The sequence below is a fragment of the Vitis vinifera genome, chromosome 9 (assembly GCF_030704535.1).
Source record: "Vitis vinifera cultivar Pinot Noir 40024 chromosome 9, ASM3070453v1".
Classification (NCBI taxonomy): domain Eukaryota; kingdom Viridiplantae; phylum Streptophyta; class Magnoliopsida; order Vitales; family Vitaceae; genus Vitis; species Vitis vinifera.
Genome location: NC_081813.1, coordinates 14,442,783 through 14,459,114, shown reverse-complemented (window position 1 = coordinate 14,459,114; position 16,332 = coordinate 14,442,783). Strand labels below are relative to the sequence as shown.

Below are 16,332 nucleotides of genomic sequence, written 5' to 3'. Positions count from 1 at the left end.
CATAGACGTCTATCCAAACTCATTTACTATCACCACATGTTGGAAAAACAAAGAAAAACCATAACACTTGAGTATAGTTGCAGACCAATCTAAATATAGGTGGAATCTACCTTTCTTTGAAAGTTTATAACAAATTTTTATTTTTATGATAAGACTATGCAGTACTTATCCCTCTCTAACAGTCTATAATTAGTCTAAAGCATGGGATATTGCATAAATTCTTGAACTCAATTAGCCTTTAATCCATGCCTTTCAAGTAAATTTAAAACCTAGTGTACTTGTTCTTGATTCACATCCTTATCACGATTATCATTACTTGGTCTTGAATATATAACCCTATCACTATTATGTTTTGTTCATCATTAGTTGGTCTTGCTTTGAAGCTTCTTTTTTATGACTATCAATAACCAAATTTAGATACCAAAATTTATGCAAGCAAGCATGTACTTTATACAATCAAGAACTTGTGAGTTTAGATTTTGTTATATAGGTAAAATAATAAATTGGTTCATTAGAATAACTAGGATTAGATATCTATTTCAATTCCTATCTCAAGCAATAAAAGATAGAAGTGATAAAATACATTCTTATTAAGAAACATTTGATGCCAAAAGTGATGTAAAACATGTAAAACAAACAAAAGTAATCAAACGTGTTAGTGATAATTATATCTACTTAACATTGAGACAGTAGTTGTACTAATGGTAATTATTTTATTTCTTGAGAGTTTAAACAAGATATAATGAAAATATTTTTAAAGGTTTAGCAACTACCAAGGTTATAATTAATTACAAGCCTTTTATTTTTAAAAATATGAAATATTACCATCCTTACTTTCTTTGATCTTCTTGTAGGTTTTAAAAGTTTGCCTAAGCTGAAAAAGCTGGAGATCTTAAACCTTAGTTATAATCAGTTCAACAAGACCAATATAAAACATTTGAGTGGATTCACATCCCTTAAAACGTTGGTTGTAAGCAGCAACAATATTGAGGGATTTTTTCCTTTTGAAGGTATTGCTTATTCTTTTAATATCCTTAGTAACTACTCTACTATAATTTTTTTTTCAATTTTATTTTTTTTCTTGAATCATCTTACAAAATTATCTATTTTTGGAAACTTTATGGCATTGGATTTAAGTCAGAATGAACTTAATGGCTCCCTATCAATCCAAGGTAAATTCTAATTAGAATTATCATTATATCTAGGACATATAATAAAGTAATTAAATTATTTTATATATTATCATTACTTGGTTATTTGGATTTTCTTGATATTGTTTAGCATTTTATATAGGAAAATGAAATGGAAAAAATCAACCCATATTTAGTGTTTAAGCATTGGGCTAGTAGTATATTTGTCTTCCCAATTTAATCAAAGAGAAAAGTCATAAATAACATAATTTAACTCATACCTTATATTGATTGAAGAGATTGGACTAGTTTTGGATTTAATGGTCAATATTTGGTCAAAAGAACTTCAATTTGAATTACCATAAACTACATAAAGTTGTGACTAGCGTAATTAAACTCTTTTATTAATAGATGTTCATAGACTAGTATTATAATCCCCCACACACACAAATAATCAAATTTTGAAATTGGTCATCAAATAACTATGCAATATACAAAACTACAAAATGAGTGGTAGGTCATAATTAATTAAATTCATACTATATTCAATGATGGTCAACACATGTCAAGGAAAATTTTTGGCCTAAGTGTAAGGGCTCACTTGCTCCTATATAGATGTTATTCACTTTGGGTCAAGGCCTACTTTAAAATATCTCTATACATTTATGAGAAGTCTACTAAATATAAAGTCATAGAAACTTTTCTTCTTAGGTGATGTGGAATTTCACATTAGGACCAACATTTGATATATTTTGAAAACATAATTTAATTAACATTCTAGAACTAATTATTAGTTATCCATTTATAATCCTAGAGGAAATTCCTTTTACCTATGCAAATTATATACCTCTAGTAATTACGTTTAATTTCTCATTTACAACTTCCTAAAATAATATAAAAAATGACAAGGTGTACAATATCAGCCAATATGGGTGGAATATACAGTGAGACCCACAATGCTCAATATAATACTAGTATCTATGTCATCTAATAGCAATGAAAGTACTAAGTAATAAAAACAATTGTTTTGGGTACTTCATGCAATTAGTCTGGTAAAAAAACAAATCTAAGGAAGTTAGACTCATTTACTAGCCATTTAACATATGAGTAGAACCTATTGAATAATTTGCAATAGCACTTACTTTAGTCATGTCCAAACTTATTGCACATTGTGCAAAAAAAGGTGGTGCTAGAGGATGCTTCCACATAAGAAATACCCTACTTATTGTTTCAAAGGTTGTTTTCCCATTTGTGGGAGTCTTAACCTTGCTAATATATTCTATGTCATGTTTATCATATACAAATTTTTCTTTACTAAACATTTCTTTAATGATCTTGGACCTAAGATTAAATAATTCATTAGTATTGTTCATGTCGTTCCTCAGCTTTTCAACTTTTAGAGTTAAATCTTTATCTTTATCATTGATAGTGTTATGTTTAGTCCTTAGAAACTACACCTTATTAACAATATGTTCATTTAATATGTTGACATTTTTATTTTTCAAAGAATCATAGAGCTCATTAATTTTAATGTCTTTTTATTCACTTTTATGCTTTCAACCTTTGTTTTTAGTTCTCCTATATAATAATGCATCATAGACCCCATGTACATCATTAAAATAAAACTCATTTTTTTCATTAGGATTCAACTAACCCAATGGATCATAATCAAAATAAGCTACATATGAACAAAAGCAATAAGATTATCATTTGTACATTTTTACTTTCATTTGAGTTCTTAGCCCTACAATCATCAAACATGGAATTACTCCAAGTCACCCACATAGCCTTCATACCTAATGTTTTTAAGGCATGGACAATCAACAACCATGTGTCTCATTCCCCCACAATTAAAGCACTCAATTTTCTTTCCCTTTTGCTCTTTAGAGTCTAATTTGGTGAAATATCTTTTGTGAGGTTCTATGGCATTTTAATTTTTTTTAAAGAAAAATGAAAGCTCAACATATGTTAAACATTGGTCATTATGTTCTTTAGATTCATTAGTTTCTTTCATTCAAGCTTTTAAGGCTTCATCCTTAGGCTTCATAGAACTAGGTAAGGGCATCTTGTAAGTTTGAAGGGATTCCATAAGTTTATTAACTCTAATTGAATCACTGTCTTTGCCTTTGTTTTCCTCTATGATAGTTTCCTTAGGTACCTATAAGGAAGAGAGAGATCTAAGGATTTTTTTAACTAGCTTAGATTCAAGAATCTTCTCCTCTACATTAAGATCGAGTTGCAAATATTACTCAACTCATCATAGAATTTAGAAAATATTTCATCTTTCCACACATTGTAATACCCTCAAACTTAACATTTAAAATTTATATTTTCGACAAACTTCACAGCAAAAAATATCTCATGCCTTTTTAACATGTTTTGCATGTTGTAATCCTATGAAATTCATTAGAACTAGCATCATTAAAGATGCTATAGAGGGCCCTCGCTTTTCCTCATGGCCTTTGTTATCGAATTTATCCTATTCATGTTTTGCCTTTAGTTCAATAGTAGATTTACTATTTCCATCAAATATTAATGGAGGTTCTCAACTAAATTGAACTACCTTTTGAACATGTTCTTTTTACATTATATATATATATATATATAAAATCATATGATCTTTCCAATGAAAGTAGTTATTTTCATCAAAGTAAGGTGGGAATTGAACCAAATTCAACTACATTTTGAACATGCTCTTCTTACATCTTTTAAAAAGAGTACATATGAGCTTTCAAATAGGAATAATTATTTTTATCAAAGTAAGGTGGATTATGAATGATCATCGCACTCTATGTAGTTCTATGAATCAAGATCAATAGGGGAAGGTGAATATATAATCTTGTTTTTTTCACCAAAAATTTTGATTTTTTAAAACTATTTAAATCTTCTTTGATCAATATCCACAATGAGCATGCAATGTATGTGAAAAAATCACTATAAAGTCTCCCAAAAACTCTATAGATGTAAAAATTATTGTCAATTAACCTTAGAGCAAATTCATTAATTATGAAAGGCCTAGTACATAGTTTTACTAAACCAATCACTATCTTCTCCAAAGAGTCTTACACTACCTAGAGTCTACACTCATTTTCATATCGGTCATGCAATACCTACATGTTTCCTAGTGAACTATTCAATAACTTGATAGGATGAAATCAATCACCATGAACAAAACACAATCAAGCATAGGGCTTTGGGAGTATTGGCAATGGGTAAAGATTAATGACAATATAACTCTATGGTATTGTATCAAAATCAATAACATAAGATATATTCATATCTAAAATACCCTAATAAGCTAAGTCAACTATGGGAAAAAACTAGAAAAAATTAAATAAATAAATAACACAAAATTTACTATGAGCCCTTGAACACTCTTAGGAAAGGCTTGAGCACCTCCAACGCTTGAGTGTACTTGGAGAGTGCTTATGCACTTCTTAATTTTTTTTTTCTCACCCATTAAAATTCATGTTATGCAGTAAGGCCCAAGATATACCTTTTTATATTATCATTAAATGAACAAATTAACCTAACCCCACTTACGTAAGTGACCATATAAATAGATTTGTGATTATCTTAAAACTTCAAAGCCAATGTAAAACCTAGGAGGTATGTAGGCTAGATAAAAATATAAAATGTTTGGAATAGATTGGTAATCTAAACTAGTTAGATAAGCTGACTAACAAGACCTTTAATCAAGTTTACCAAATATTAATTTTTTGAATGGCATTCACCTAAAAATATATGATTTGGACAATTATAGCTAAAATAACTTCAATAAGGTCGAAGAAGAAAATAATTGAAATAATAAGTTGTGATTGTTTTATAAAAAAGAAAGAAATATTTGTTGAAAAGTATATTCAAGTGAAAAAAAATTATTGTTTTTACCATTGGTTAGATAGCTTTCAATAATAAGAAAAGAGAAATAAACAAAATATATTATGGAGTAGGTGCAAACGATTGGTGGTTATGCCTTATTAGTGTCAAACAATGAAAGTTTTAAGACTAGAATTTAATTTCTTGTATTTCATTTTCTTGTGTTGTATTTCTAATCAACCAAACAAGTAATACATAGAGACCAATTAGTTCTTTTGGAAATACTTCTTATAGATGAGATTTCTAAAAGGAAAATCCTAGATCTCTCCATCTCCCAAACCTAGATCAGGTTAAGAACATGTTTAACTATCCTAGGATTTTTTAAATCCTATGCACAGTGAAAAAATTGTATTTTTAAACTTTATATGAATTAAAATATGCTAATGAAAACCATACTTGAGATTCAGATGTTCCTAAATCGATTCATGCGATGAAGATGAATGAAGTAGTAGGAAGTCTCGTAAACCCGGAGTCTTCCGCCCAATGACTCGAACCTTAATCTTAATACACTTTCGATGGGAATCGAAGGGAAGGTGGAGGCTATGACTCTCCCTCTAAAGGTGGAAGATGGCTATGACTCTCTCTTTAGAAAAAGCTATGAAACCCTAACCCCTAAGAAGGTATTTATAGGGTTCCTACTAGCTTAAGTGACTTTAGCCCACTAAGGATGTGGGTCACTTAATCTAACCCAAAATAAGTTTTAATTGATTAATTAACCCAACAAGGCCTACCAATTAATCAATTAGCTCATTCCAAAGACTTTGTTTACTTACCTTTATGCAATCTTGTGTAATTACCAAAATGTTCTTATGCACAAAAATAAACCCAGATTCAATTCTACCCTTATAACCTATGCCGACAAGGTATATGAGCTTAAAGGATGAACTATTGGGACCCATAGGAGTACTAGCTCCCTCAGAATCCAATTCTGAAGTTGATTCAACATCCCACTACAAAAAATCAACTACACGTGAATACCATATGTAAATAACAACAAGACATTGTGTGCTTGGGTCCATGACCTTCTATTGTATTTAGTCTCTCAATGAACTAGTGTCTGTAGTTTAACAAGGTGAAAACTATCAACATTTCAAGACTAACTCTACAATTCTTGAGTTACATATCCTCTTATTGTGTGTTCAACCGACATATCTTAGCTTTCCAAAAGCACAATGTCAAGTTCCATTTAAGGAACTACTATGACCATAGTTATGATGAATACACCTCCTTAGGAACACCCAAAAGGACACATTGTCTCAATCCTATGAGATATCATGATGCCTCTGTTGAGAATACCTATTGCTACCAGTTTTCTTCAATAGTGACTCAATCAATAAGGAATATATGATCAACTTACGATCTCACCTATAAGTCAAAACCACTACTAACTTTAGCACAAACTCAATATTTTCTAAAGGTTGAGAGACAATACAATGAAGCAGCTTGGTGAAGTCATAACTACTTGATAGTCTTAAGTCATGACTCATCGTAGATCCTGTCCAATGTGTAACTATAGACACTGGTGCCCTCACTATGGGAAACTTATCTTGATAGCCAATACCAACCATTCCTCTTATGAGGAGGTGATGCACTATAACCTCTAATGAGTTGCTTAGACCCACAAACCAATTGTGAACAAGTCATCTATTTGCAAGGAACCTATGATTTGGATCTTCGGTACAATTCCTAATATACCCAATTCATGTACAATGCAAAATATTTAGATTAGAATACTTACAATATATAATGCAAGGAAATATGATAGATAAAAGTGAACTAGAACTTCATTACATAAATAATAAAAAAAAATCCACATGTTTATTACATCATGTCATGCTTTTAAGGGATATATCCTAACATTTTCATCCTAAAAATAAATAAATAAATCATCTATCCAAAATAGAGCAAATAAAGAATAAATATGGGTTTGATTATCACAAACCTATATTTTCACATGCAAGTTCAATATCCTAAAAATAAAATAAAATAAAATAAAGAGAAAATCAAACCCAAAAACAAAGGTGGTAGGTTAAGTATTATAAATCATAGTATTTTTAAAAGCACAAGAAAGAGAAAACCAAACCCAAAAAAGGAAAAGTTTTTTTTCTCTAAAATCCCCATTTTTTCACTCTAAAATGTTCAAGAAAATCGAGAATCTCTCATGTCTCTAGTCATAAAATTCTTAGCTTCATTTCTCCTTGAAACGGATATTGTTTGCTATTTTTGAATTCTCATGAAATTAAATTGGGATTGATAGCAATAACTTAATGATTAATTGGAATGTAATTTAGATCTATGGGCCTAGAAGATGACCCATTGGGTATCCTTTTTACAATAATGACTCTCTTATCTAGTCATCGACTTGGAATATTAATACTTTGGGTTGTTTTATTTAGTCTTTTAATATGTTAATACAAATGTTATATGTAGTGAAATTTTCTACAATATTTATAATTAAACTTCACCAAAATTTCAAGTTTTAATAATTCAAAAATATAATAATAATAATGATGATGATGATGACACTCCACAAAAAAAAAATGATAAAATATCAACTCTATGAATCCTTTTTAAAAAAAATTCTAGAAATAGTAATTTTAAGGTTGTCGAAATTAAATAAAAACATGTTTTCACAAATTAAAAAAATTTGAAAAGAAAAAAAGAAGTGAGAAATGATAGTAATTATTGAGGTTCTTAAAATTAAAATCTACATTTGTTCCAAAATTTGAGGAAAATAAAAATGAAGAGGAAAAATGAGGAAAAAAAAGTAAAGAAAAATTTTATATATGAAAAATCTTTTGTTTGATTATTCATATAAAAAATAAAAGGTATTTAGAAACACGTTTTCCAAAACTTTTCTCACTTATTTCTTTGGAAAGTGCTAAAGAAAGGAAAAATATGTTCTCTGATTGGGATACCCAAAAAAAAAAATTCTCTCTAAAAAATGTTAAGAAGGAAAAGGTTGAGAAAATTTAGATAATTTATATTTTTCAAACACTTAATTTTATTTGCCTTAGTTTTTCTATTGACAACCAAATAAGACAAAAAATTTATATTTTTTCTATTCTTATCGACATTTTTTCTTTTATTTTTTAATTTTCCAAGAACCAAATGTAGTATAAGGAAGACGAGAGGAAAATCTTTTAGAAATTTTCCTTTTTCTTTATCTTTTTCTTTTGTATCTATCTCAAAATTTTCAAGAACCAAACATAGTCTAAGAGAGATGAGAGGAAAGTATTTTAGATTTTTTTTCCTTTTTTTTTTAGATCCTTATTTATCTTCTCTTGTATCAATGTGGTGTCTAGATTATATATATATATAATCAATTTTCAAATATTTTCTTTTCCTTCGGTTATGATTTAAAAAAAAAAAGAAGGAGAAATGGTGCAAAGAATAACAAAAAAATAAAAGGAAAAATAACTTTGAGGGGTAAATATATCAAAATTTCACTAATAAAAACTTCATAAAAAATCCTTATTGTTATAGCAAAATTTGAATAAAATTTTTCCAATGACAATAAAAGGAAAGGAAAAACATCTCTCTCTAGATCATAGTATTAATCACTTAAATCATCTAAAAATAAAAAATGTTTAATGCTAACATTATATGGGTTTTTTTTCTGGTGTTGAAAATTCAACAATTTGGAGAAATAAGCTTGATGTTATTATTGTTATAATTTATTATAATTAATTGATTATGTGTATTCATTCCTATAAGTGTAATTAAGTAATTTCAGCCTATTAAGTTTTATTATTTAATGACAAAATAGTACCTCAAAATATGTCTCTATTTGTTTTATATATACATTAGAGGAAATAAGCATTGCAACTAAGGCTTTTTGGCTTTTCCCATTCCTTTTATGGTGGAATGTAGATGATCATAATGTTAATGGTCATGAAATGATTTAAACCAATTTATGAAGAAGTTTTCCTCTTTGTCTCTTTTTTGGAAACTTCTTAGAAATAGTTTAGGCATTAAGTGTTTGATTTTATTGATTGATTGAATTTAAATCCATTGAATTATGCAACAGTTCATTGTAAATCATATGACTACCAAGTAATGTTAGATTGATAGGTTTGTAAATCAAAAAATTAAATTAATCCAATAGTTCAATTAGATTATACAATCCTTCCCTTCATTTCACCCACATTTGGATTTACCTTCAAATCTCTACTACATACAACCCATATATGATTCCCTCCAAACTTGGCCTTCATTTCTTGCTAAGTAGTTTTAAAAGTTAGCAATTTTACTATCTTTTATCCCTCCGTTAGATGAAAACTATTAGAATTGTCTAATGTTAGTTAACATTTTTGCAAATGCTTTTATTTGATATATATATATATTTTTTGTTTTGTTTTTAAAAATAAGTGTTAATGAATATTCACAATATAAAATAATAAATTACATCTCAATTAGCCTTGAGATACTATTTATTTTTTGCAACTCATTTAAGTTATTTCTCAAATGTATTTAAAAATACATCATATGATGCACCTAGTTAATAAAAAAAATACTATAATTGCAACTAAATATAGAATTCAAGTTTTATTATGCAAAAAATATATAAAAAGTTTTAAAATTAAAAGAAAAAGAGATTTTAATAAATAATAAGTAGTTTGAAGCATTTATTTCTAGAAGTAGAGAAAGATGGGGGATCATAAAAGTTGAAAGAAGAATAATTTGGAAGTCATTAAATTTTGGAAAGAAAAAAAAATTGTATGGAGATTCTAGGAAATAAAAAATAAAAAATAAAAAAGTTAATTTTTAAGAGAAACCAAAATTTGAGAAGAAAGCGGAATAGCATAAAAGTAAAATTAAATTTTTAAAGTGATTGGTAATTATTATAAAGGATATTATAGTAATATGTGCAAAAATGAAATAAAAAAAAGTGATTTAAGTAAGAACAATTTTTAGAGTAAAAAATAATAATATGAGAAGTCATCATTGTCAAATATATTAATATAGGTAAAAATAGTGGTTAATAATATAGATACTTCAAAGAAAAGTAGATAAATGTTCCTATTTATAAGAAATAATAATTTTTTTTTTTTTCATTTTGGTATGAACCCAACAAAAATTATAGATGTTGAAATGAGGTTTACCAATTTATGGTATTTCATTTAAATCATTTTAATTATTTTAAGAACAATTTCTTCTTTTATACTAGTTGTTTTGATTTTCTTTTGATAAATTTTATAATTTTAACCAATTTAGAGATATTGGATTTGAGTGGTAAAGAGAGTTTAAAGAAAGTGTATTTTTAAAATATTTAATTTTCTTTCTCTCAAGTTTGCTAAGAGCACCAAACAAGAGAATGATTTTATATTTTTTTTCTAAATTTTTTCTTTCATTCTCTTTTTCCCCCCTACTTTATTTCCTTTTTCTTTTCCTTAAACTTTCCCACCAGTAAGCGTAGCCTAAGAAAAATAGGAAAGAGAATCTTTTAGTATTTTTTTTAAAGTATTTTTTCTTACCTTTTTGTATTTTATCCAATATAAGAAAATTATTTTCTTTACTTTTTATTTTTCTTCGTGCTTTTTAGGAATCAAACATACTTAAAAAGAAAATTAATTTTTAATTAGGAGTTACAAAGATTTAAGGAAAAACAAAAAAATAAATTAAGGAAATTTAATTTTTGAGAGTAAGTATAATGGGATTGCTTCATTTAATACAAAATTTGAATAAAAAAAATTCTTTCAATGAGAATTCAAGGAAAGGAAAAAACATCTTTATCTATAGATTATAAATATAAATTACTTAAAAAATCTCCTAACATCACATATATTCATCTTTCTTTTTATGGATTCGAAAAAGTCAACAATTTGGAGAAAACTTGTTCAAGAAAAAACAATTTTTGCAGTAAAATTTTATTATTTAAGATCATAAATACTACGGTCATTATGGAATATGATAATGGTAAAAATATTTGTTGGGAATTTAGATACTTTTATAGAAAAGTAGACATAGTGCTCTAGTTTATAAGAACAATCCATTTACTTAGTTTAGTATGAAAAAATGTAAAATGATAGGTTTTGATCATTTTTAAACGTAGCAAACATTTTATCCCCATAAAAAATGCTAAGGAAGAACAAGGTGAAGAAAGTTTAAAGAAAGTGTATTTTTCAAAAATTGAATTTTCTTTCCCTTAAAGTTGGTATGGACAACCAAACAGAAACTGATTTTGTAATTCTTTTTTGACTTTTCTCTTTCATTCTTTTTTTTTCCCTACCCTAATTCCTTTCCCTCAAACTTTCTAGGTAGTAAACATAGTCTAAGATAAATAGAGAAGAAAATATTTTAGTATTTATTTATTTATTTAGTATTTTTCTTACCTTTTTGTATTTTCTCCAATTATAAGAAAACTATTTTTCTTTATTTTTCCTTTTCCTTGTTGCTTTTCAAGAAGCAAACCATACTTTAAAAGAAAATTAAGGTATGTATCTATTTATTCTATATACATTAGAGGAAATAAGCATTGCAATTACGGCTTTTTGGCTTTTCTTGTTCCTTTTCTAATGTTAATAGTCATCTAATAATTTAAACCAATTTATGGAGAAGGTATCCTCTTTCTCTTTTTCTAGGAAACTTTTTAGGAATAGTTGAGGCGTTAAGTGTTTGATTTTATTATATGATTGAATTTAAATCCATTGAATTATGCAACAGTTTAGTTGTAAATCATATGATTGCTAAGTGATCTTATATTAATAGGTTTGTAAATCAAGACAATAATCCAACAGTTCAATTGGATTATAAAATCCTCCCCTTCATTTTGTCCATATTTGGATCTACCTTCAAATCTCTACTACATACAACCCATATATGATTCCTCTAAACTTAGCCTTCATTTCTTGCTAAGAGGTTTTAAAGGCCAACAATTTAATTTACTTTCATTCTTTAGATAGATGAAAACTCTTAGATTTATCCAATGATAAGTAACATTTTTGCAAATGCTTTTATTTGATTTTTTAAATTCTTAAAAATAAGTGTTAATGAAGATCCATAATATAAAATAATAAATTACATCTCAATTGACCTCAAGATACTATTTACTTCTACTGACTTATTTTAGTCATTTCTTAAATGAATTTAAAAATATATCATATGATACACCTAGTTAGAAAAGACTATAATGATAATTAAATATAAAATTCAAGTTTTAATTCTACAAAATATATATAAAGGTTTTTAAAAAGAGATTCTGATAAATAATAAGTAGATTGAAGCATTTATTTCTAGAAGTAGGGAACGATGGAGGATCATAAAAGTTGAAAGAAGAATAATTTGGAAAGAAAAATAATATAAAAGCAAAAATAAAATTTTAAAGTGAATAATAATTATTATAAAAATAAATCACTTAAAAAATCTCCTAACATCATTTATGTTCATATTTCTTTTTATGGATTTGAAAAACTCAACAATTTGGAGTAAAAGTTTACTATTTAAGAAGATTATAAATATTATAGTCACCATTGGATATGATAATGGTAAAAATATTTGTTTAATTTGGTATAAAAACAATGAAATGATAGGTTTCAGTCTTTTTTTTTAAAGTAGCAAATGTTTGATTTTTTTTTGTATTTAAGAACAATGTCTTTTCTTACACTAGTTATTTTAATTTTCTTCTGACAGATTTTGCAAGCTTAAGCAATTTGGAGATACTAGATTTGAGTTATAATTCCTTAAGTGGGATTATTCCATCATCTATAAGATTGATGTCTCATCTCAAGTCTTTATACCTGGTTGAAAATAACCTCAATGGTTCTTTACAAAATCAAGGTACATATGTTATGCTTTGTTTGTTTCATATAGATTAGAGAAGATAAATATTGTAAAAACGAGTTGTCATAGTTAATGTAAACTAGAAATAAATAACTTGCCTTTTAAATTATATAAGCATGTGTTTGTTCTTAACGAATCTTTACAATATTCAGAATTACCAATGTTTATAATTCATAAAGACCTCATTAATAGTGAGTAACAACTAATTGCAAGTAGCTATGCAAAAAGTAAGGAAAACAAAATGAGGGAATTAAAAGCAAGGAATTAGGAAATTATTTCATCCCCATAAAAAATGCTAAGGAAGGAAAAGGTAAAAGAAAGTTAAAAAAAAAAAAGTGTATTTTTCAAAAATTTAATTCTCTTTCCTTTAATTTTGCTATGGACAACCAAACAAGAAAATGATTTTATAATTATTTTATAATTTTCTTTTCTTTCATTCTCTCTTATTTTTTCCATACTCTATTTCTTTTCCCTCAAACTTTCTTGATAGTAAACACAACCTAAGATACATTGGAAGAAATTTTTTACTATTTATTTATTTTATTTTATTTTTGAATTTTTTTTGTATTTTATCCAAATATAGGAAAATTATTTCTTTTTTTTTTTCTTGCTCCTTTTTAGGAATGAATCATACTTTAAAATAAAATTAGTTTTTAATTAGGAGTTAAATAGATTTAAGAAGAAACAGTGAATCACACATAACAAAAAATTAAGGAAATTGAATTTTTGAAAGTAAGTATAATCAAATTGCTTCATTTGATACAAAATTTGAATATTCTTTCAATGAAAATTCAAGGAAAGGAAAAAACATTTTTATCTCTAGATTATAATACTAAATCATTTTAAAAATCTCCTAACATCATTTATATTCATCTTTCTTTTTATAGATTTAAAAAATTCAACACTTTGGAAAAAACTAATTCAAGGAAGAATAATTTTTAGATTTAAAGATTATTATTTAAGAAAATCATAAATATTACCATCATTGTTGATGTCTAAGAAGATCATATTCAACAATTTTTTTAATATGTTGTTTTTTATGGTAATTAATTGATGTCTTGTAATTTTTAATATTTAATGAAAAACATTATTTTTATTCATCTAGAGCTCTTAATTCATGAAGACCTCATTAAGGGTGAGTAATAGCTGGCTGTAAGTTTGGAGTCTAAGACATGTCAAGGAGATGATTAATTAGTTACATGTCTTATTCTCTTTTGTAGGTTTCTGCCAATTGAATAAGCTTCAACAGCTAGATCTTTCTTACAACTTATTCCAAGGGATCCTTCCTCCATGTTTCAATAATTTGACATCTCTGAGGTTATTGGATCTTTCTTATAACCAATTATCAGGAAATGTTTCTCCTTCTCTGTTGCCTAATCTCACATCCCTGGAGTACATCAATCTTAGTCATAATCAATTTGAGGGTTCATTCTCTATCAGCTCTTTGGCTAATCACTCCAAGCTTCAGGTGGTCATACTTGGAAGTGATAACAACAAATTTGAGGTAGAAACTGAATATCCAGCTGGTTGGGTTCCCCTGTTTCAGTTGAAGGGTCTTGTGCTATCCAGTTGTAAGCTCACCGGTGACCTTCCTGGTTTTCTTCAATACCAATTCAGGTTAGTGGGGGTTGATCTCTCCCATAATAACTTGACAGGAAGTTTCCCCAATTGGCTGCTTGAAAACAATACGAGACTGGAATTTCTACTCCTGAGGAATAACTCTTTAATGGGCCAACTACTTCCCCTGAGACCTAATACCCGTATCAGTTCATTGGATATCTCACACAATTAGTTGGATGGACAACTTCAAGAAAATGTGGCCCATATGATTCCAAATATGGAATATCTAAATTTATCCAACAATGGTTTTGAAGGTATTCTCCCATCCTCGATAGCTGAAATGATTTCCTTAAGGGTGTTGGATTTGTCTGCCAATAATTTCTCAGGAGAAGTACCAAAGCAGTTGCTTGCAACAAAACATTTGGCGATTCTAAAATTATCAAATAATAAATTTCATGGTGAAATATTTTCAAGGGACTTTAACTTGACTCAGTTGGGAATTTTGTATTTGGACAATAATCAGTTCACGGGAACTCTGTCAAATGTAATCTCCAGAAGCTCTTCATTGAGGGTGTTGGATGTGAGCAACAACTACATGTCAGGTGAAATTCCAAGCCAGATAGGCAACATGACCTATTTGACTACACTGGTGTTAAGCAACAATAGTTTTAAAGGCAAATTACCACTTGAGATTTCTCAATTGCAAGGGTTGGAGTTTCTTGACGTTTCTCAAAACGCTATTTCGGGATCTCTTCCTTCTTTGAAGAGCATGGAGTATTTAAAGCATCTACATTTGCAAGGGAACATGTTTACAGGATTAATACCTAGAGATTTTCTCAATTCCTCAAATCTATTGACTTTGGATATGCGAGATAACAGGTTATTTGGAAGTATTCCCAATTCAATCTTTGCACTTTTGGAGATAAGGATTCTTTTGCTAAGAGGAAACCTTTTCAGTGGTTTCATTCCAAATCATCTTTGTCATTTGACTGAAATAAGCTTGATGGATCTTTCAAACAACTCTTTTTCAGGGCCAATTCCCAGATGCTTTGGCCATATCCGATTTGGGGAGATGAAAAAGGAGGAGAACGTGTTTGGACAATTCATTGAATTTGAGTATAGATGGAAGTCTCTTGCATATGCAGGTTACTTGGTGAAAGATTTGGGCTCCTCGAGTTTAATATATAATGAAAAAGATGAAGTTGAGTTTGTCACCAAGAACAGGCGTGACTCCTACAAAGGTGGCATCCTTGAATTCATGTCTGGATTGGATTTATCATGTAACAACTTGACAGGCGAAATACCTCATGAACTTGGAATGCTAAGTTCGATTCGTGCATTGAACTTGTCTCACAATCAATTGAATGGCTCAATTCCAAAGAGTTTCTCCAATTTTTCTCTAATAGAGAGCTTAGACCTTTCTTATAATAATTTGGGTGGAGAAATTCCTCTAGAGCTAGTTGAACTCAATTTTTTAGCGGTGTTTAGTGTGGCTTATAACAACATCTCTGGTAGAGTTCCAGATACCAAAGCACAATTTGGGACATTTGATGAAAGCAGCTATGAAGGCAATCCTTTTCTTTGTGGGGCACCATTAAAGAGAAAATGTAACACAAGTATTGAGCCACCATGCGCACCATCACAATCTTTTGAAAGTGAGGCAAAATGGTATGATATCAATCATGTTGTTTTCTTTGCAAGTTTTACTACTTCATATATCATGATCTTGTTAGGATTTGCTACCATCCTTTACATGAATCCTTATTGGCGTCATAGATGGTTCAATTTTATTGAGGAATGTATGTATTCCTGCTATTATTTTGCTTTTGATAGTCTTTCCAAGTTATCAACATATTTGTATAATTAGATACTTTTAGTTGGATGATGTTTGCATGATTAACTACTATTTGTTTCCATGGGATAGAAAGAAATGGGATGTATAATTGCTATGAGTTGCAACTTACATACTTCACTCAAATTTCGA

At 28.2% G+C, this 16,332-nt stretch overlaps 2 protein-coding genes across 5 annotated transcripts in view; both read left to right on the top strand.

The window, feature by feature from the left end:
- Positions 1-14,825, top strand: part of LOC100256729 (cuscuta receptor 1) — a 27,945-nt gene extending 13,120 nt beyond the window's left edge. For 3 of the 4 annotated variants that reach the window (XM_010656735.3, XM_059739678.1, XM_010656733.3), the window contains 3 exons: positions 855-1,010; positions 12,639-12,785; positions 14,009-14,825. In XM_010656735.3, the coding sequence (XP_010655037.1) occupies positions 855-1,010; positions 12,639-12,785; positions 14,009-14,580 (875 nt within the window). In that variant the 3' untranslated portion in view covers positions 14,581-14,825. The remainder of the gene's footprint in view (positions 1-854; positions 1,011-12,638; positions 12,786-14,008) is intronic. The other variant, XM_010656734.3, reaches the window with a different exon arrangement.
- LOC109123096 (cuscuta receptor 1) lies at positions 14,614-16,332 on the top strand. Its single transcript, XM_019221948.2, has one exon. The coding sequence runs from the start codon at positions 14,614-14,616 to the stop codon at positions 16,213-16,215; it is 1,602 nt and encodes a 533-aa protein (XP_019077493.1). The 3' UTR covers positions 16,216-16,332.

What these genes read in the sequence shown, in the direction of transcription:
- LOC109123096 (XM_019221948.2), top strand. Translation starts at nt 14,614, where the DNA reads ATGATTCCAAATATGGAATATCTAAATTTATCCAACAATGGTTTTGAA.